Genomic DNA, 20728 nt, shown 5'->3' on the forward strand with positions numbered 1-20728 from the left:
TTTATTATTTCTTGTCTTTTTGATGACAGCTATTATAATAGGTTGGAGAAGGCAATGGCACCCCACTCCAGTACTCTTGCCTGGAAAATCCCATGGATGGAGGAGCCTGGTGGGCTGCAGTCCATGGGGTCGCTAAGAGTTGGACACGACTGAGAGACTTCACTTTCACTTTTCACTTTCATGCATTGGAGAAGGCAATGGCAACCCACTCCAGTGTTCTTGCATGGAGAATCCCAGGGATGGGGGAGCCTGGTGGGCTGCCGTCTATGGGGTCACACAGTTGACTGAAGCGACTTAGCAGCATTCTAATAGGTGTGAGGTGACACCTCATTGTGGTTCTGATTTGCACTTCTCTCAAAATGAGGCTGAGCACATTTTCATGTACCTATTGGCCGTATATGAGGTAAGTTTTGATGAGGACCATGGTCTTAAAACGCCTCCTCACATTCAACGGGAAAAAAATATTAATATCTTGACCAGTGACCAAAATTGGTATCACAAATAAGAGGCACACAGACCTGTCATGCCTCATTGTGATTCCCTGAGAAGGACATATACCATTAAGACAGTTAAGTATTAGATTAGAAATGTATAATATAATTGTGACAAAAACTCCAAATGAGAAAGATTCAAGATTTTTAAAGGAACAATATTTTTTTTTAATGTCAGTGTTTAATAGAAGACAAAGAAAAGCTATGGAAATGCTCCAGATAAAAGGAGGCAAAAGAGACATGAAAGCTAAATGTAATATGTGATCTTAGTTTGGACCCTGTACAGAGGGTTTAAAGATGCCATAAAAAACATCATTCAATCGTTTGACAAAACTGGAAACCAGATTAAATAAAACTAGTGTGTCTGTCTCAAATTTACTCAGACGGGTAACTGTTATGAAAGAGAATATTCTCATGCTAATGAAATACAGCTCAAGTTTATGAGTAAAGGGCCATGGTGTAGTCAAGCTACAGTAAAATGATTCATAAAAAGAAACACAGCACACGAATGTGTGTGCATATAGGTGTGTGTGTATACAGAGAGAGAGAAAAAGAGAGGGAGAGAGAAAGGAAGGGAGAGAGAGAGAAGGGGAACAACGTGATAGAGCGAATGGGGCCAAATATTAACAGAAGGGCCTATCGGTATTCTCTGTACTATTCTTACTCCTGTGCACATGAAAGTATTTCCAAACAAAAAAAAAAATTTTTTTTAATGGTCTTGGTGCTGAGTGGGTCTCTCTCAATGTTTAGTGTTCAGATCCCATGGCATAGGGTCTATTCTAAATACAGCATCAAGAGTAATCCTTTAAAGATGTGGGCACATATATACAATGGAATGTTACTCAGACATAAGAAAGAATGAAATAACGTCATATGCAGCAGCACGGATGAACCCAGAGATTATCAGATTAAGTGAAGTCAGTCAGAAAAACAAAGAAAATACCACGTGATACCACTTATTTGTGGAATCTAAAATACAACACAAATAAACTTATCTACAAAACTGAAACAGGCGCACATAGAGAACAGACCTGTTGGTGCCAAGGGGGAAGGATGGACTGGGAATCGGGGACTAGCAGCTGCAAGCGTATCAGATGGACAGACAACAGGGTCCTATCATACAGCACAGGGAACTATATTCAATACCCTATAAAAAACATAATGGAGAAGAAAAAATAAGTTAAAAAAACTTTTTAAAAAGACTAATCATTTCAGGAGGACACTGAGCTCACTTCTCCCCCAGTGAACACATCAAAAATACATCTACATCGCTGAAAACAACCTGGAAACTGGCAAAGAGAGGCTCTTCTGCAACCAAGGCTATAAAGAAAAATGCACATGGAGCTGGGCAGGAAGGGAGGGACACATGTGAGGTTGGGACCTGGGCCCTTAGCAGGGGACACAGAAGAGGAGCGGAATATCACACACAGGCTCAGGGATCCACCCTGGGAAGATAATCACCCTTCGCTGGTGTGAAAACCAGGAGGCTGTGAGAAACAGAGACTCTGCACAAGCTTACTTACTCCTAGGACTTGCATCAAGGCTGCAGACCGAAAAGTGCCTGCAGCTCTGACCAGCTGCCTGCTCCAGCCCCTCTTGTCCAGCACTGCCCTCCACTAAGGCAAAGGCTATCACTGCGAGGGAGTGTGCACACACTGAGAGAAAAGGAAGCCAGCCTGGACGCGAGCCAGCACGCATGCCACACTGCAGGCTGAAAACTGCCCGGGGTTCTACATGGCTTCTGGGACTGTTCCAGCACACAGCCCAGCCCACCCAGCTGCCTGCTGCAGCCCCTCTGGCTCTCCACTAGGGCTGAGGTGCCCTGCCAGAGGAGTGCACACACTGAGAGCTCAGACCAACCCTTAGAGCTTGTGTCTAGGACCCTAAGCTCTGATCACACCCAGACAAGGGGATGACCACCACTGGAGGAGCCCAGGAAAATCCCCAGCTTACACCTGGCTTAGCTATAGCCCCTTCATCTTTACCTCTACCTCCCACCACAGTGGTAGATGCCAGCACACCCCAAGAGAAGACATGACCTACGCTCACTTCAGATCCAGCTCTCCCATCAAAATAATTGGGCACAAACAGACTGTATAAGGACAGCCCCACAAAAGGACGCCCCTTCAAGACTGGAACAAGTAACCATTTCACCTAATTTCATACAAAGTTATACGAAATGAAAAGACAAAGGAATATGTTTCAAGTGAAAGAATAAGGGGAAAAAGCTGAGACAAACCCCTGGTGATACAGAGATAAATAATTCACCCCATGCAGTTTCACAGTGACAGTAAAAAGAATGCTACCTAAGTTTGCAAAAAGAATCCATGAACACACTAAGAATTTAAACAAGGAACCAGAAAATATTAAAAAGAACCAGTCAGAGCTGAAGAACACAGTTAAAGAAATGAAAAGTGCACAAGAAGGAACGCACAGCAGACTAGCTGATGGAGAACACAAAAGTGACGGGCGGGGGCAGGGGGAGGGATGGAATCACCCATCAGAATAGCAAAAAGAGAAACAAATGTTAAAAAAAGAGGATAGTTTAAGGGACCTCTAAGACAACATCAAGTGTACTAGCACCCGCTTTATAAGGATCCCAGGAGAAGAGGGTGAGAAAAGAGTAGGAAATGTATTTGATAAAATTATGGCTGAAAACTTTTTGAAGTTGAAGGAGACAGATTTCTATAGGAAGCTCAAAGAGCCCCAAACAAGATGAACTCAATGAGACCCACACCAAAATGCATCATAATTAAAACGGCAAAAGTTAAAGAGAATTTAAAGGCAACAAGAGAAAAACAGAGAGTCAAACACAGGGGAATCCCTGTAAGGCTATCTATCAGCTGATATTTTCTGCAGAAGCTATGAAAGCTAGAAGGGAGTGGCATGATATATTTAAACAGCTGAAAGGAAAAAACCTACAACCTAGGATACTCTACCTAGAAACGTTATCTTTCAAAACTGAAGGAGATAAAGAACTTCTTAGACAACCAAAAATTGAGTTTACCAGTAGTAAAGCAACCTTACAAGAAGTATCAAATTTTTCAAGTGGAAAACAAAAGATTATAAGAAGCAAGAATTCATAGAGAAAAAAAAAAATCCCACTAGTAAAGACAAATCTTACAGTAAAGAAGGTGGATCAACCACTTTAAATAAACTAGTAGGAAGATTTTTTTTAAAAATTGTAAAAGCAACCATAACTACAATAAATGGTAAAGAGACAGCCATGCAGATGAAAAGTTTAATAACAAAAACATAAAAATATGAGGGGTGGAAGTAAAAATTGTCTAGAATGTGTTTGAACTTAAAAGACTAGTTCAAGTCAAGTAGATATAATTACCATATAAAACACATACAAACCTCATGGTAACCACAAAATAAAAACCTACGATACACAAAAACCAGTAAGAAAGCAACCCAAACATAGTACAAAAGAAAATTATACAATCACAATGGAAAAAACAAAATGAAGACGAAATGAACAGAGAAAAATTACAAAAACAACTGGAAAACAAGTAATAAAGTCAGTAAGTCCAGTAAGTCCACACCTATCAATAATTACATTTGCACTACCTACTGAATGTGAGAAAATATTTGCAAATGATAATCCTTTGAGGGGTTAATACCCAAAATTCAAAAGCAGTTCACACAACTTGATATCAAAAGAACAAAGAAAAGACCTAAAGAGACACTTTACCAAAGAAGATATACAGATGGCCAAGAGGTCCATGAAAAGGGGCTGAAACATCACTAAGCACCAGGGAGACATCACCCCACATCTGTGGAATGGTTATCATCAAAAAGACCACAAATTAAGAAATGCTGGCATGAATGTGGAGAAGAGACAGCCTCAGTGCACTGCTGGTGCAACCCCTGAGCTGGTCATCGCCAGCTGTCACATAAAATCCACTTTTCACTGCATGTCACAATCCAACTGAGAAATGGTTTCTACAGATTAAGAGGACACTTCAAAAAAACACAATTTTTGGATCTGAAGTCAGCTCATGTGGTACACACTTACTGAACTTTTTCACCTTTCCAATTTGCTTCAAATGCCAACAACCACAGAACGGTTGATGTTGAGCTCTTCAGCCATTTCTCGTATAGCTATAAAAAGACCAGCTTCAATGATCCTCTCAGTTGGTGGTTGTCAACTTCTGCCGGCTGGCCACTGTGCTCCTCATCTTCAAGGTTCCTGTCTCCTCTGCAAAACTTTTTGAACCACCACTACACTGTATATTATCAGTTCGGGGCAAATGCATTGTTGATATTGCAAATTGTCTCTGCTGCTTTACAACCCATTTTGAACTCGAATAAGAAAATTGCTCAAATTTGCTTTCTGTCTAACATCATTTCCCTAGTCTGAAATCAATATAAAATAAATAGCAAGTAATAATTAGCAAAAATAAATAAATAAATAAAGTGATAAATGAGCATTAAAATGATGTATAACATAACCACACTTAAGAATGTATTCCAGTATCAAGGAACAAAGTTCAACAATGCAAAATTGCAATTACTTTTGCACCAATATAATAAATCCAAATAAATCAAAACCACTAATTTGAAAAGATATATGCACCCCAGTGTTCATAGCAGCATGATTTACAATAGTCAAGATATGGAAGCAACCTAAGTGACCATCAACAGATAAATGGACAGAGAAGATATGGTTTACATACACACACACACACACAATGAAATATTACTAAGCCACAAAAAAAAGAATAAAAGTTTGCCATATGCAACAAGAAAGGGCCACAGGATATGATGATAGTGAAATAAATTAGAGAAAGGCAAATACTGTATGTTACCACTTACATGTAGAATCTAAAAGTTTACACAAATGAATAAACATAACAACGAGGAAAGAAGAGAAACAGACCCACATATATAGAGAATAAAGTAGTGGCTACTAGTGGAGAGAGGGATGAGGGGAGGGCCAAGATAGCGATAGGAGTATAAGAGCTACAAACTACGATGTATAAAATAAGATACAAGGATATACTATACAACACAGGGAATAGAACCAATACTTTATAATAATGTTAAATGGAGTATGACCTATAAAAATATCAAATCACTATGTTGAACACTTGAAACTAACATAATATTATAAACCAACTGTATTTTACTAAAATAAAATTTTAAAGGGTAATCCTTTTAAAACATGACCAAGAGATGGTCTCTTTCTTTGCTCAGAATCCTCCAGCAGTTTTCCGTCTCACTCAGAGTAGAGCCAAAGGGGCTGCAGTGGTCTCCAAGACCTCAGCTTTCTGGCCCAGATGCCTCTGACCTGACCTCCCACACCATCCCTCCCTCTCTGCTGTGTCACACTGGCCTTCTTCTCTTTGAATGTGTCAGGCACACATACCTTAGGACCTTTGTATTTGCTGCTACTTTTATCTGGAATACTATTCAGCCACACATTTCACACTCCTTTGCCTCCTTCAAATCTTTGCTCAAATGCTACCTTAGTGAGGTTTTTGCTTACAGAAACCCCTGCTACACCAAACCTTCCCCAACCTCCTTGTCTATACAGAATTTATTTGCTCCTTGAGTGCAAGGACTTTGCATGTTTTACTCAGTGCTATATAACCCAGTACCTAAAATAGTGCCTAGCATATTTTGGGCAATACCTGTTGAATGAATGAATGAATGAACCAGTCTGTGTGTGCAAAAACAAACAGTAAGACAGACAGCTGCTGGGAGACAGAAGTCTTGTGAAGGGGCCATAGGACCAAGGGGCAACCAGGGGCACACTGCCTGGAGTGCAGGAGCGAAAATGCCTGCATAATTGATTCATTCAATTGAAAAAAAAAGCAGCAAGACATCTTATAAGATGACAGAGAATTAGGGAAAATATGGAGGATTTATCTATTAAAAATGGAATTTTTTATTATTTTAAAGTTATAATGGAAGATCACAATGGAGATTATTTTTAAACTGTGACTGACTTAAGATGCTAAAGTGTAGTTTATACCTGAAAAAACATACAACCATGACTTCTAGAAATACACCAAGGACCAACAGCCGGACCAAATTACTCTGCAGATTCACCAAGTCTAAGCTTCGTCATGCCTCAGTGCTATAATCACATCCTTTCATTCGTCCCTAGCTCACCTCCTATCATATTCACCAGAGAGGCTGCGTCAGAACTTGCCACACTCTTCAAGAGCCCCAACCCTCCCATGCTCCCTCACTCTCAATATCTTCTCTCTTCATTTAATTTACAGAGAAAATTAAGGCCATTCTATCTCAACTCCCTCAATGACACGCCTCCCCATTTCAATTTATCTTATACCTCAGCACATATTCTTTCCATTCTAATAAAAGGAAGACTCTCTCCTTCCTTTGTTACTCTTCAGACAAGAGTCAGTATAAGATTTGGGTTTGCTATAATTACTTCAATTTCCATTTCCCTTTAAAGTTAAAAACTCATTTCAAAAAGTGCTCTGAAGAACTGCAAATATACATGCAAATTATGCAAATATTATAGAGAATAAGCAGTAATACTCCAATTAACCTATTCAATTAATAGACAAAAGTGCAACGTTACTTGCATAGTTTAAAATATCCTTAGAAAAAGAAATTCCAGAATGGTTTCTTTCCAGAAACATTAAGTTCATTAGCTACCTTTATTTTTGGAATTGAACTGTTAAGCAGGAGAAAGAAGTCTGCAGCAGAGACCTTAAGCATGTCCAACATATAAGTTACAACTACAGTTCATTATTATTCAGCATTAAACACATTATATCACAAGTTTTTGCAAATAATTTATAAGGTATTTTAATACCAGCCTGAGCCAGTTCCACATTGAAGGCTCTCAGTGCAAAAGCAGAGCTTCTGGATTCGGCAGGGAGTAACAGGGAACATAAATAGCCTTCATAATCTCGTTTCCTATAACAAAAAGCAAAAGAAGGTAATTAGTTTTCACTTTCCAAGTTGCACACAAAAAATACTGACCAAAATGAACTGGAAACATGGCTTCAATTCAAAATGGGCCTTAAGTTTCTTATATGTTTCTCTACAATTACCAAAAAAAATGTATCTGCCTCCAATTCCAGAGCAGTTAAAATAATCAATCTCTATTAATTTATTTTGACATATAGTATACATAATTTTAACTATTTCAGAATCACTTTGGTTTTAGTAATAAGAATTCAAATGAGCTACAGATACAGAAATCTAGAAAACAGTTCCAATAAGTCCTGGTATGAATACTCATACGTTTATATATGGGTAAGACATAAGACAGAGAACACAGGCGCAGTCGCGGAGAGTGTGCCCATGTCTCTGCACACACACTCACTCGCGGTTCCCTATAGCATCTGTTGAGAAAGCCTAGAAACAATGACATTCGCCCCTCCACCCCACAACGGATACCTAGACATTGATCTCTCCACTGCAAGAAACGTAGGCTCCTTGAAGCAATGACTGACTCCAGGACTGGAGCACAGAAAACACAAGATAAGCCTGGAGCATCTTCTTGAGTGGAAAGTAAACAGACATTCAAAAAATGGAGGGCCCTGTCAGAAGCCAGAGACACTGGCTTGATGAAGTTCGCACTGGCCAAGTGGGGCACCGTTTGAGCAACAAAAAAACAGAGAGTAAAGACTGCAACAGGACCCCATGAGCCCCCACCAGCATACACGAATAAGTAAACAAACACAAACAGATGGAAAACCTTGACAACCAGTACATGTAAACTGATAAATCTAGAAGACATGGTTGAATTTTTTAACATCACCATTTGAGAGCTCTTAACTACCAAGGTAGTTAAGAAAAGAAATGCAAAAAAGCAAAATGGCTGTCTGGGGAGGCCTTACAAATAGCTGAGAAAAGAAGAGAAGCAAAAAGCAAAGGAGAAAAGGAAAGATATAAGCATCTGAATGCAGAGTTCCAAAGAATAGCAAGAAGAGATAAGAAAGCCTTCTTCAGCGATCAATGCAAAGAAATAGAGGAAAACAATAGAATGGGAAAGACTAGAGATCTCTTCAAGAAAATTAGAGATACCAAGGGAACATTTCATGCAAAGATGGGCTCGATAAAGGACAGAAATGGTATGGACCTAACAGAAGTAGAAGATATTAAGAAGCAGTGGCAAGAACACACGGAAGAACTGTACAAAAAAGATCTTCAAGACCCAGATAATCACGATGCTGTGATCACTCACCTAGAGCCAGACATCTTGGAATGTGAAGTCAAGTGGGCCTAAGAAAGCATCACTATGAACAAAGCTAGTGGAGGTGATGGAATTCCAGTTGAGCTATTTCAAATCCTGAAAGATGATGCTGTCAAAGTGCTGCACTCAATATGCCAGCAAATTTGGAAAACTCAGCAGTGGCCACAGGACTGAAAAAGGTCAGTTTTCATTCCAATTCCAAAGAAAGGCAATGCCAAAGAATGCTCAAACTACTGCACAGTTGCACTCATCTCACACCCTAGTAAAGTAATGCTCAAAATTCTCCAAGTCAGGCTTCAGCAATACATGAACCGTGAACTTCCAGATGTTCAAGCTGGTTTCAGAAAAGGCAGAGGAACCAGAGATCAAATTGCCAACATCCACTGGATCATGGAAAAAGCAAGAGAGTTCCAGAAAAACATCTATTTCTGCTTTATTGACTATGCCAAAACCTTTGACTGGGTGTATCACAATAAACTGTGGAAAATTCTGAGAGAGATGGAAATACCAGACCACCTAACCTGCCTCTTGAGAAACCTATATGCAGGTCAGGAAGCAACAGTTAGAACTGAACATGGAACAACAGACTGGTTCCAAATAGGAAAAGGAGTATGTCAAGGCTGTATATTGTCACCCTGCTTATTTAACTTCTATGCAGAGTACATCATGAGAAACGCTGGACTGGAAGAAGCACAAGCTGGAATCAAGATTGCCGGGAGAAATATCAATAACCTCAGATATGCAGATGACACCACCCTTACGGCAGAAAGGGAAGAAGAACTAAAACGTCTCTTGATGAAAGTGAAAGAGGAGAGTGAAAAAGTTGGCTTAAAGCTCAACATTCAGAAAATGAAGATCATGGCATCTGGTCCCATCACTTCATGGGAAATAGATGGGGAAACAGTGTCAGACTTTATTTTTGGGGCTCCAAAATCACTGCAGATGGTGACTGCAGCCATGAAATTAAAAGACGCTTACTCCTTGGAAGAAAAGTTATGACCAACCTAGATAGCATATTCAAAAGCAGAGACATTACTTTGCCAACAAAGGTCTGTCTAGTCAAGGCTATGGTTTTTCCTGTGGTCATGTATGGATATGAGAGTTGGACTGTGAAGAAAGCTGAGCGGCGAAGAATTGATGCTTTTGAACTGTGGTGTTGGAGAAGACTCCTGAGGGTCCCTTGGACTGCAAGGAGATCCAACCAGTCCATTCTGAAGGAGATCAGCCCTGGGATTTCTTTGGGAGGAATGATGCTTAAGCTGAAGCTCCAGTACTTTGGCCACCTCATGCGAAGAGTTAACTCATTGGAAAAGACTGATGCTGGGAGGGATTGGGGGCAGGAGGAGAAGGGGACAACCGAGGATGAGATGGCTGGATGGCATCACCGACTCGACAGACATGATTTTGTGTAAACTCCAGGAGTTGGTGATGGACAGGGAGGCCTGGCGTGCTGCAATTCATGAGGTCACAATGAGTCGGACACGACTGAGCGACTAAACTGAACTGAAAGTATCTCCTCACCAAATAAGTGCTATTTACTAACTTTACTTATTAATTAAATTTAAAAGGCAGAAACCTTGAAAGACACCCTCTGAACCAAGTAACAGAAAGTTCACCCCAGAGTAATAGGAGAAATCAACATGCTGTGCTTCCTGATAAGATACTGAGAAAACCACAGAGTGATTTCTGCAATATTCTTGCAAAAACTGTACAAAGCCAAATTGAGAGAACCTGGCCGATTCTCCTAAAAAAAAAAAAAATCAAGTTCATGGAAGAGGAGAAACTGTTCCAGATTAGAGAAGACTAAAGACTTTTGACAACTAAATGAAGCACAGAATCCTGGATGCATGAAAGTCATAACAGAATAGGAAAAGTTGAACAGAGTCTGGACTAGGTGGTAATATTGGATCAACTTTAATATCTTGATTTTGATGGCTATACAATGATAATATGGGAGAGAATCCTTGTGTATTAAGAACTACACACCAATAAATAATAAGGGAGGTAATGGGTCATCTACATCTTATTCTCAAGTGGTTCAAAATGTCAACAATGAGGGAACTGCAGTGAAAAGTATATTGGAGCTCTGTGTGCTGTTTCTCTAATTTTTATGTGAATTTGAAATTACTTTAAACTGAAAAGTTAAAAAAAAAAATAGTCCTTACTAGATTCATTCTAGGACGATGTAAGTATAAAGTACTAGACTGCCGACTGACAAAGCTCCTTTCATTGTAATACACTGGAACCTTACTCTAACAGTATTTCCTATCAAAACAATACTCAATATTAAATGGGTCCAACATCATTCCACGGAGTTTAGGTTCTGAAACTCGGACTACTCCCACTTTTCAATTGGTTCACATTTTGCTGTGTGGCTAACAGAGAACTTAAACTTCACAGTCCCTGCCCAGCTTCCACTCATGAATAGCAGCAACCTAGCTATCACAGGACAGCGCTACTAAAAAATCTCACCAGTCACAGTTTCAGCTATAATATGGAGGATTCAGACAAAGCAGCTTTACCGCTTACACTTTTAAATATATATAGATGTAAATATTTTGAAATTGTATTATAAAAAGTCTGTAAATGTCAAAAGTGTTTAAAACACCTGAAAGTTAATATGGAACAGTGAGAAAATACTGAATAGGAATCAAAACTACAATCTTAATTTCCATCATTCAACTAGTTATTGACAAAAATGGTATCATCATGTCTATTTCCTAACTTATAAAATGAAGCTTGATAACCTACCTGTTTCATATCTCCTAAAAAATAACCAATACGTGAAGTATTTTCAAGCTTCTTACAGGAAAATGAAAAATAAAAGGATGACATAACAGAACTATAACAATCCTTGGGAAATAAAGATATTCTACACAGCTAAGGATTTGCCCTGTTAATAACTTTTTAATATTTTGGTTGGAGATTTTTCTAAACAATATTACCCACTTCTTCACATTAAATAGAATATACTGACTATTGACCCATTTCTTCACCAATCAGGATCATTGTTATAAACATACATTACTAGTATACAGGATATCCTGTAAGTGGCAAACCAAGGTCCAGTTACCTCAGAACTGTAACAGATAGTGAGAAATCCTGTACTATGATAGCTTTATACAGCAACACGGTCAATAATTTTTCATTTATTCATTCAAACATTCATTCAGTGCCTACAACGTTCTAAGCACTGTGCTAGACACTGAAGATAGCACAGACTTCAATCCAGCAGGGAGAGACAGACATGAGAAATAAGCATATCCAGTGCTAAGACTGCTATGCTAATTCCAATGACCTGTGCGGCTGAAGCACAAAGGAAGAAGCGGTTCCTCAGTGAGGCTGGAGCACTTCCAGATATCACCAGTAGCAACCTCATCTCCTCATTAGAGTGTTAATTCCCAGGTCTAGGGTCTTCCCAGGTGGCGCTAGTGGTAAAGAACACGCCTGCCAACGCAGAAGACAAAAGATGCAGGTTCCATCCCTGGGTCGGGAAGATCCCCTGGAGGGCATGGCACCCCACACGAGTATTCTTGCCTGGAGAATCCCACCATCAGAGAAGCCTGGCGGGCTACAGTCCAAAGGGTCACAAAAGAATCAGACAGGACTGAACTGACTTACCACACACGCAAGGCCTAAGGAACTGTTTCTCAAAACCAGACCCCAAGAAGCCTACATATAATAAATTAGGTTTGAGATTTTCCCAAGAACCTTGATTCCTAGAAAAACCCCGTGGGCTAACCTGAAGTTATACGGTATCTTTTCTGATATTTGGAAGCTTTGCATAAGACACATGTCCAAAACAATCCTGCACACACAATTTCAAAGTCCAATTCTTGCAAAGATTAATGGACAATTAGAAGCTAAAAGTTCTCAACTTCTGTTCAAGTTTCATTTTGTTTTAAACTTCTAGTCCTCTGTTCAAGTGTCATTATGTGCCTAAATTTTTACACCCATCATGTAAGTTAATCCTTACAACCACCTTACAAAGTGGAAGTATAAATCTACAAATGAGGAAATAGGTGAATCTTAGTTAAGTTTCCCAAGTGACACACTAGCATTAATAAACTCAGATAAGGTTTGCATGCTTTAAATCACTAGAGTCAACAGCCTCCATTCCACTTAATTACCAATATGGACAGATTAAGTGTCTCCCCATTTGTAAATATGTATTTGGGAAAAGCTGTTATGTGATATCCACAGACTGTTACTAGAAGAACATATAAGAAATCTGTAAGAGCGACTCAACCCTGGATATTAGTCAGAGGACACTACTGGTGTCAAAGAAAAACTGCACTGAACAAGCAAATGTAGATGGTATACATTTTGGCAACCTAAACCGTTTATTATCAAAAAGTAGTCATTTTAAACTATATAAAAATGAATATAACTTTTTTGGCTTTTACAATTTTTAATGGCCTGATTTCCACTAATGCTACCTTGTTTCTCCAAAAGTAATCAACAAGTAAACAAGGGGGGATAGGTAAACTATTTTTAAAAGCGACTAAAAACAAAACACTGAAATGCATGGGAATTCTGTCATTATACTACATTTTGCTACAATGGAATTCAAAAAAATTGGATTTACTAGCCCAATCAAATCCAGGGTGGTTAACTACTCTAGCACTTCTCAGAAGCCCGTGAGACCAGATATTTTGAGACTTTCTGCCGCTCTTATTAATCAAAGGCAGCAGAGTCGGGGGGGGGGGGGTGTACTTTAAACCATTCATCCCTGAAGTCAGACCTGGAATCCAAGACAGGCCCCTTCCGAGATGTATCAACCCGATACATCCAATTCACTCCTCTGTGCTAGGCCTTGCACGTGTTACCTGAACAAAATCGTCATTAAGCCTCTGACTTTATGAAGCTTAGATTCCACTGAACTCAGGTAAATCCCCTGAATTCTCTCTAAATCTTTGTTTCCATATCTGCTAGATAAGATAATACAGTTTATACTGTACTCACTGTGCCCCTACTTTGTACCAGACATTGTTCTAAGTGCTTTAATTCATAAAACTTGGAGTGCACAACTGTCCGTCATACTTTGTGACAAAGATTACATAAATTACTTGTAAACTAATACTTTGCATAATGCCTGACTGACACACAGAAAGAACTCAAAGTTCAGTTCAGTTCAGTCGCACAGTCGTGTCCGACTCTTTGCGACCCCATGAATCGCAGCACACCAGGCCTCCCTGTCCATCACCAACTCCCGGAGTTCACTCAGACTCACATCCATCGAGTACATGATGCCATCCAGCCATCTTATCCTCAGTCGTCCCCTTCTCCTCCTGCCCCCAATCCCTCCCAGCATCATTTCCAATGAGTCAACTCTTCATATGAGGTGGCCAAAGTACTGGAGCTTCAGCTTAAACATCATTCCTTCCAAAGAAATCCCAGGGCTGATCTCCTTCAGAATGGACTGGTTGGATCTCCTTGCAGTCCAAGGGACTCTCAAGAGTCTTCTCCAACACCACAGTTCAAAAGCATCAATTCTTCAGCATTCAGCTTTCTTCACAGTCCAACTCTCACATCCATACATGACCACAGGAAAAACCATAGCCTTGACGAGATGGACCTTAGTCGGCAAAGTAATGTCTCTGCTTTTGAATACGCTATCTAGGTTGGTCATAACTTTTCTTCCAAGGAGTAAGTGTCTTTTAATTTCATGGCTGCAGTCACCACCTGCAGCGATTTTGGAGCCCAAAAAAATAAAGTCTGACACTGTTTCTACTGTTTCCCCATCTATTTCCCATGAACTGATGGGACCAGATGCCATGATCTTCGTTTTCTGAATGTTGAGCTTTGAGCCAACTTTTTCACTCTCCTCTTTTACTTTCATCAAGAGGCTTTTGAGTTCCTCTTCACTTTCTGCCATAAGGGTGGTGTCATCTGCAAATCTGAGGTTATTGATATTTCTCCCAGCAATCTTGATTCCAGCTTGTGTTTCTTCCAGTCCAGCGTTTCTCATGATGTACTCTGCATATAAGGTAAATAAGCAGGGTGACAATATACAGCCTTGACGTACTCCTTTTCCTACTTGGAACCAGTCTGTTGTTCCATGTCCAGTTCTAACTGTTGCTTCCTGGCCTGCATACGGATTTCTCAAGAGGCAGGTTAGGTGGTCCGGTATTCCCATCTCTTTCAGTATTTTCCACAGTTTATTGTGATCCACACAGTAAAAGGCTTTGGCATAGTCAATAAAGCAGAAATAGATGTTTTTCTGGAACTCTCTTGCTTTGTCCATGATCCAGCGGATGTTGGCAATTTGATCTCTGGTTCCTCTGCCTTTTCTAAAACCAGCTTGAACATCAGGGAGTTCACGGTTCACGTATTGCTGAAGCCTGGCTTGGAGAATTTTGAGCATTACTCCACTAGCATGTGAGATGAGTGCAATTGTGCAGTAGTTTGAGCATTCTTTGGCACTGCCTTTCTTTGGAATCGGAATGAAAACCGACCTCCTCCAGTCCTGTGGCCACTGCTGAGTTTTCCAAATTTGCTGGCATATTGAGTGCAGCACTTTGACAGCATCATCTTTCAGGATTTGAAATAGCTCAACTGGAATTCCATCACCTCCACTAGCTTTGTTCCTAGTGATGCTTTCTAAGGCCCACTTGACTTCACATTCCAAGCTGTCTGGCTCTAGATTAGTGATCACATCATCATGATTATATGGGTCTTGAAGATCTTTTTTGTACAGTTCTTCCGTGTGTTCTTGCCACCTCTTCTTAATATCGTCTGCTTCTGTTAGGTCCATACCATTTCTGTCCTTAATCGAGCCCATCTTTGCATGAAATGTTCCCTTGGTATCTCTAATTTTCTTGAAGAGATCTCTAGTCTTTCCCATTCTGTTGTTTTCCTCTATTTCTTTGCATTGATCGCTGAAGAAGGCTTTCTTATCTCTTCTTGCTATTCTTTGGAACTCTGCATTCAGATGCTTATATCTTTCCTTTTCTCCTTTGCTGAACTCAAAGTTAGCCACTGCTTACTTAAAATTAATTACTAGTCATCTTTCATATTTATAAGCAACTACTCATATAAAATGGACTTCAGACGATAAAGCGTCTGCCTACAATGCGGAAGACCCGGGTTCAATTCCTGGGTCAGGAAGATCTCCTGGAGAAGGAAATGGCAACCTACTCCAGTATTCTTGCCTGGAGAATCCCATCGACGGAGGAGCCTGGTAGGCTACAGTCCATGGGGTCGCAAAGAGTCGGACACGACTGAGCGAGTTCACCTTCAACTTCACCTTCACCTTCAGTCATGTAAAAAGCTTAACGTTAAGACTCAAGCAACATGACAGACGAAGGAATTTTGCCACAATTTTGGGAGCGATGTGAAAGCTCCTGTGGCTTCACTCCCACCCCACACCCGGACTGGCCCCAGGGCACACGCGTTGGAATGCCAAGGGGCAGGTCGGCCCCGAGGCCCGCCGCGCCCACCAGGGTCCCTTCCGGCCTTGCTCCCCGACCTCGGGGCAGGCCGGGCTCTCTCACCGCAGCAGCTCCAAGCAATAGCGGTCAGTTCCCGAAGCGCCAAGTCCACTACCCGCGGCCACGCTCCTCCCGGACGCCACGGGCTCCGAAAGCCGCCGTGCGCGCGCCCACAGGCCCCGGGGTGGTCGGCGGCGACAAAAGCCGGGGACGCCGAGCCGCAGCGGTCCCCATGCGGAGCCCAAAGTGGAGGCCGCCATGACACCGACGCCGCGTGCCCTTCGACCCCGCGTTCTCGGCGCACGGCTACGCTCGGCCACACCCCCGGCAGGTCAAGCCGCGCACGGCGCGGCGGCGGGAAGGCGACCCCTGGACGCCGCTCGGAGAAGCCAGGTGTCGCTGTGGTCCGCCGCTGTGGTCCTCTGCCGCGCTCCTCACAGAAAGCCCCGCCTGAGTCCCAGGGATTCCGCCCAGGCTCTCCCCTTCCCTTCCAGGCCCTCCTGAAGATGTGTTTATCGAGATAGGAGAATGGAGAATAATTTGACAGTTTACTAGCTTGATTTATAACTTTTAAACAATTATTCACCTGGCATGTGAGCCTCCGCAGGCCGGTCAAATGTTACGGTTGAGTCTAGTTGCCAGGACCCGAGACCGGCAAGCTGGTCCAAGCTGCTTACATCTGGATCCAAATAACACCTCCTGCGTCCAGGTTTGACCGGACGTTTCCTGCTGCCGCCACACTCTTCAGTTTAGTTCAGTCGCTCAGTTAGTGTCCGACTCTTTGCGACCCCATAGACCGCAGCACGCCAGGCCTCCCTGTCCATCACCATCTCCCCGGGGCTTGTTCAGACTCGTGTCCATTGAGACTGTGATGCCATCCAACCATCTCATCCTTTGTCATCCTCTTCTCCTCCTGCCCTAATTCTTCCCCAACCTCAGGGTCTTTTCCAATGAGTCCTCTCTTCGCATCAGATGGCTAAAGTATTGGAGCTTCGGTTTCAGCATCAGTCCTTCCAATGAATATTCAGGACTGATTTCCTTTAGGATTGACTGGTTGGATCTCTTTTCAGTCCAAGGGACTCTCAGGAGTCTTCTTCAACACCACAGTTCCAAAGCATCAGTTCTTGAGCACTTAGCTTTCTTTAGGGTTCAACTCTCGCAGCCATACATGACCACTGGAAAAACCACAGCTTTGATTAGATAGACCTTTGTCAGCAAAGTAATGTCTCTGCTTTTTAACATGCTGTCTAGGTTGGTCATAGCTTTTCTTCCAAGGAGCCACACTAGTTCTTTCTAAAATGTGCTTCTGATTATGATCCTTCACTGACTGACAAACTTTGCTGAGTGTTGGATACAGCTCTTCCATGACAATAAATAGCCTCTGTTTACCTTTCAGCCTCAACCCAAGCATTTGTGACTCCAGCTTAATGTTTCTCCTTAAACCCAAGGGAGAGTTCTGGTTTTGTGGACCCAAGAACTCCAGCCAATTCACTCTGCTTTGGTTTTACTCCCTGAGTAAAACCTCTCTTCAGCCTATACAGGATCTCAGTCCCTCCCTCATAATGTTCTCTTTTCTCTTTGGGCTTCTGTCCTTTAGCACTAAGTTTGAAGTGAGGTGAAGTCGCTCAGTCATGTCCGACTCTTTGCAACCCCATGGACTGTAGCCTACCAGGCTCCTCTGTCCATGGGATTTTCCAGGCAATAGTCCTGCAGTGAACTGCCATTTCCTTCTCCAGGGGATCTTCCCAACCCAGGGATCGAACCTGAGTCTCCCGCATTGTAGACAGACGCTTTACTGTCTGAGCCACCAGGGAAGTCAGCACTAAGTTTAAACCTACTCAATAGGAAAAAAAAAAAAAATCACTTATGTCCACCTGCAGTTCTGGTCTCCTGCCTAGCTGAACTTTTCAATCTCAACTCGTAAGTCTTTTTGTCTGGACAGGGTGCACCTTCTCACAACCAAGGGAAACACTTTGGAATCATCATTACCTACTCTTCCTTGTATAAGTAATGTAATCTAACTGGTCAGGTCCTATCAATTCTTTTTTCTTCCTATATTCATGTCCATGACACCAAAACCTGGAATCAGGTCCTGGTTCTACTTCCTATTATCTCTGTGACTTTGAGTGACCTTTTCTTGTGCTTCAGATTCCTCCACTGTGAAATGGTAATAGTAATAGAAGCCAAAGTTCTTGTGAGAATTAAATAAGTTAATACCTTTAAGGCATCCAGGGCAATGCCTGGCCCATTAATAGCACTCAAAACAAGTCATCTATGTAGGGAAAACATTAAGAAAGACTTTAAAAGGACCAAAAAGATTTCTGGGTGTCTTAATGGAAAGTTAGACACTGTCCATGTTGCCTGATTTTATGGGTTCTTTGTGCTTTTCACTGTCTTTGAACTGTTTCATAATTCTGTAAGTGGTAGAATATTGAGAATGCAAATAATTCTTGTCTGTGACTTATGCAGATTATATCCGTAGGAGATTGAGTCGATTAGTATTCTGTGGTTATTGTCTGATTTTACCCATTTCTAATCTATTAAACAGATTGACTTAAGCTTCCTGACTGCCTATATATGTCTAGTAGTTTGAATACTTCTTTGAATTGGTTGTAAGATCTTACTGGTTCCCCCACAAATTAATGAAGTTTTTAAATTTTTATTATTATTTTTTTAATTTTTGGCTATGCTGGGTCACTGTTGCTGCATGCAGGCTTTCTCTAGTTGCAGGGAGTTGGGACTATTGTCTAGTTGATACGCCTGGGCGTCTCACTGTGGTGGCTTATCTTGTCCAGAGTGTGGGCCCTATGGTGTGCAGGGCTTCAGTAGTTGCAGCATATAGGCTTAGTTGCCCCAAGTCATGGGGAATCTTCCCCAACCAGGATTCAAACCAGTGTCCCCTACATTGGCAGGCAGATTCTTAACCACTGGACAACCAGAGAAGTCCTGAAATTTTTAACATGTGTTGATTTTATATCTGTATGAAATTAAGACTATACAATTTTGTTAAAAGTTATTTTTTTTAACAGTTATCATTTGTTATCATTAACTTCTCTTTTGTTTTGTTTCCAGTACCCAGTTTCACATCTTTCTGATGGACTCATTTCTTTTCATGTCTCTAGGCAGATCAATCTATATCAAAAAATATAACCATTTCTCATAAATGTTATGAGCCTGTAGACTTTTTTTTTTTGAGCCTGTAGATATTTAAACCTGAAAGCACAATTTCAATTAATGGGATAGAGGAAAATTAAGAAGTTTTAAAATTATTCTGTGGATAACACATTGTCACTAACATTTATTGAACATCTATTACTAAGAATGAAGTTAATTTTTTTAGAATTATGAGTACATGAAAATATTTCCGTAGTGTAATTTCTTGATATTAAAGTCAATATATTTGAAATATTCATGCATTTTCCTTCATTTAAGGTTATATCAAGGCAGAAGCTCAGTGCTTAACCCCAAAATTAACATTAAAAAATAAGTGACCACAGAAGCACAATTTGTTAACTTGGCCTTTGGCAGTGACAGTTGCTTACTTTGTCATCTTTGAGTTTATGACTCTCTCCCTGGTGGTTATAACTGATCCATCTGTGTAGCTGTGAATGAAATATAGTAGCATTTATTTCCAAGCTTCAGCTCAATAAAGATTGTCCTGCGGTTATTGCTACATTGTAAACAGCTGTGCATCATTGTTCTGGAATATTACATCACTTCTTATTTTTTACATGACCTCTGTTAAGAAGTGAGTTTCACTTTTTATAATAAGAGTCAGGCTGACTTATTGGCTTTTTAAAATTATCTTTCATTTATTTATGGTTGCGCTAGGGTCTCCATTGCTGCCCTAGGGCTTTCTCTAGTTGCGGCGAGTGGGGATCCTCATTGCAGTGGCTTCTCTTGTTGCAAAGCCTGAGCTCTGGAGCATGGGCTCCAGTAGTTCAGGTGCATGGGCTGCGCTGCTCCGCAGCATGTGGAATCTTCCTGGACCAGGGATCGAACCTGTGGTGCAGGGGTGCATTGGCAGACAGATTCCTACCCACTGTACCACCAGGGAAGCCCACTTATTGGCTTTTATATGACACCTTGAGTGTATAGTAAATGCTCGGCACCAGACCACACTTGGTTAAATCTCCCCAGACGGCAATACAGCACCTGTCTCCTCCAACTTCTCCTTGGCTCTCAGGGATCAACTAATGTGTCCTCAGGCCACTTTGTTTTGTTACATGTTTTTGATTATATGTATTTTTTCTTTAAAAAAATCTCATTAAAGGAAATTTGGAAAATCTAGGCAAATGTAGGGGAAAAGATCATGCTAAAACCTATGATTCAAACAGTTACTATCCACATTTTGTATTTCCTTCCCATCTCTTTATGCATAGCTTTTACTTATTTTTGCATACTGCCTGTGCACCCCACTCCAGTCCTCTTGCCTGGAAACTCCCATGGACGGAGGAGCCTGGTGGGCTGCAGTCTATGGGGTCGCTAAGAGTCAGACACGACAGAGCGACTTCCCCTTCACTTTTCACTTTCATACATTGGAGGAGGAAATGGCAACCCACTCCAGTGTTCTTGCCTGGAGAATTCCAGGGACAGGGGAGCCTCGTGGGCTGCCGTCT

The 20728-nt window shown here is 41.2% G+C and overlaps 1 protein-coding gene across 9 annotated transcripts in view; it reads right to left on the reverse strand.

Annotated features, from left to right (window-relative positions):
* NDUFAF6 (NADH:ubiquinone oxidoreductase complex assembly factor 6) overlaps positions 1-16409 on the reverse strand; it is a 44286-nt gene extending 27877 nt beyond the window's left edge. For 2 of the 9 annotated variants that reach the window (XR_011259072.1, XM_069600582.1), the window contains exons 1-2: positions 16173-16392; positions 7292-7391 (exon numbers count right to left, since the gene is read on the reverse strand). Coding sequence is in view for 5 of the 9 variants with exons in the window: in XM_069600582.1 (XP_069456683.1) it covers positions 7292-7391; positions 16173-16369 (297 nt within the window). In the remaining 4 variants the exon portion in view is untranslated. Of the gene's footprint in view, positions 1-1522; positions 1639-7287; positions 7392-11974; positions 12124-16147 lie in introns of those variants that run through there. The other 7 variants (XM_070292515.1, XM_070292516.1, XM_069600580.1 and 4 more) reach the window with 7 other exon arrangements.
* Between the last annotated feature and the right edge of the window lie 4319 nt (positions 16410-20728).

This window comes from Ovis canadensis, chromosome 9, assembly GCF_042477335.2.
Source record: "Ovis canadensis isolate MfBH-ARS-UI-01 breed Bighorn chromosome 9, ARS-UI_OviCan_v2, whole genome shotgun sequence".
Classification (NCBI taxonomy): domain Eukaryota; kingdom Metazoa; phylum Chordata; class Mammalia; order Artiodactyla; family Bovidae; genus Ovis; species Ovis canadensis.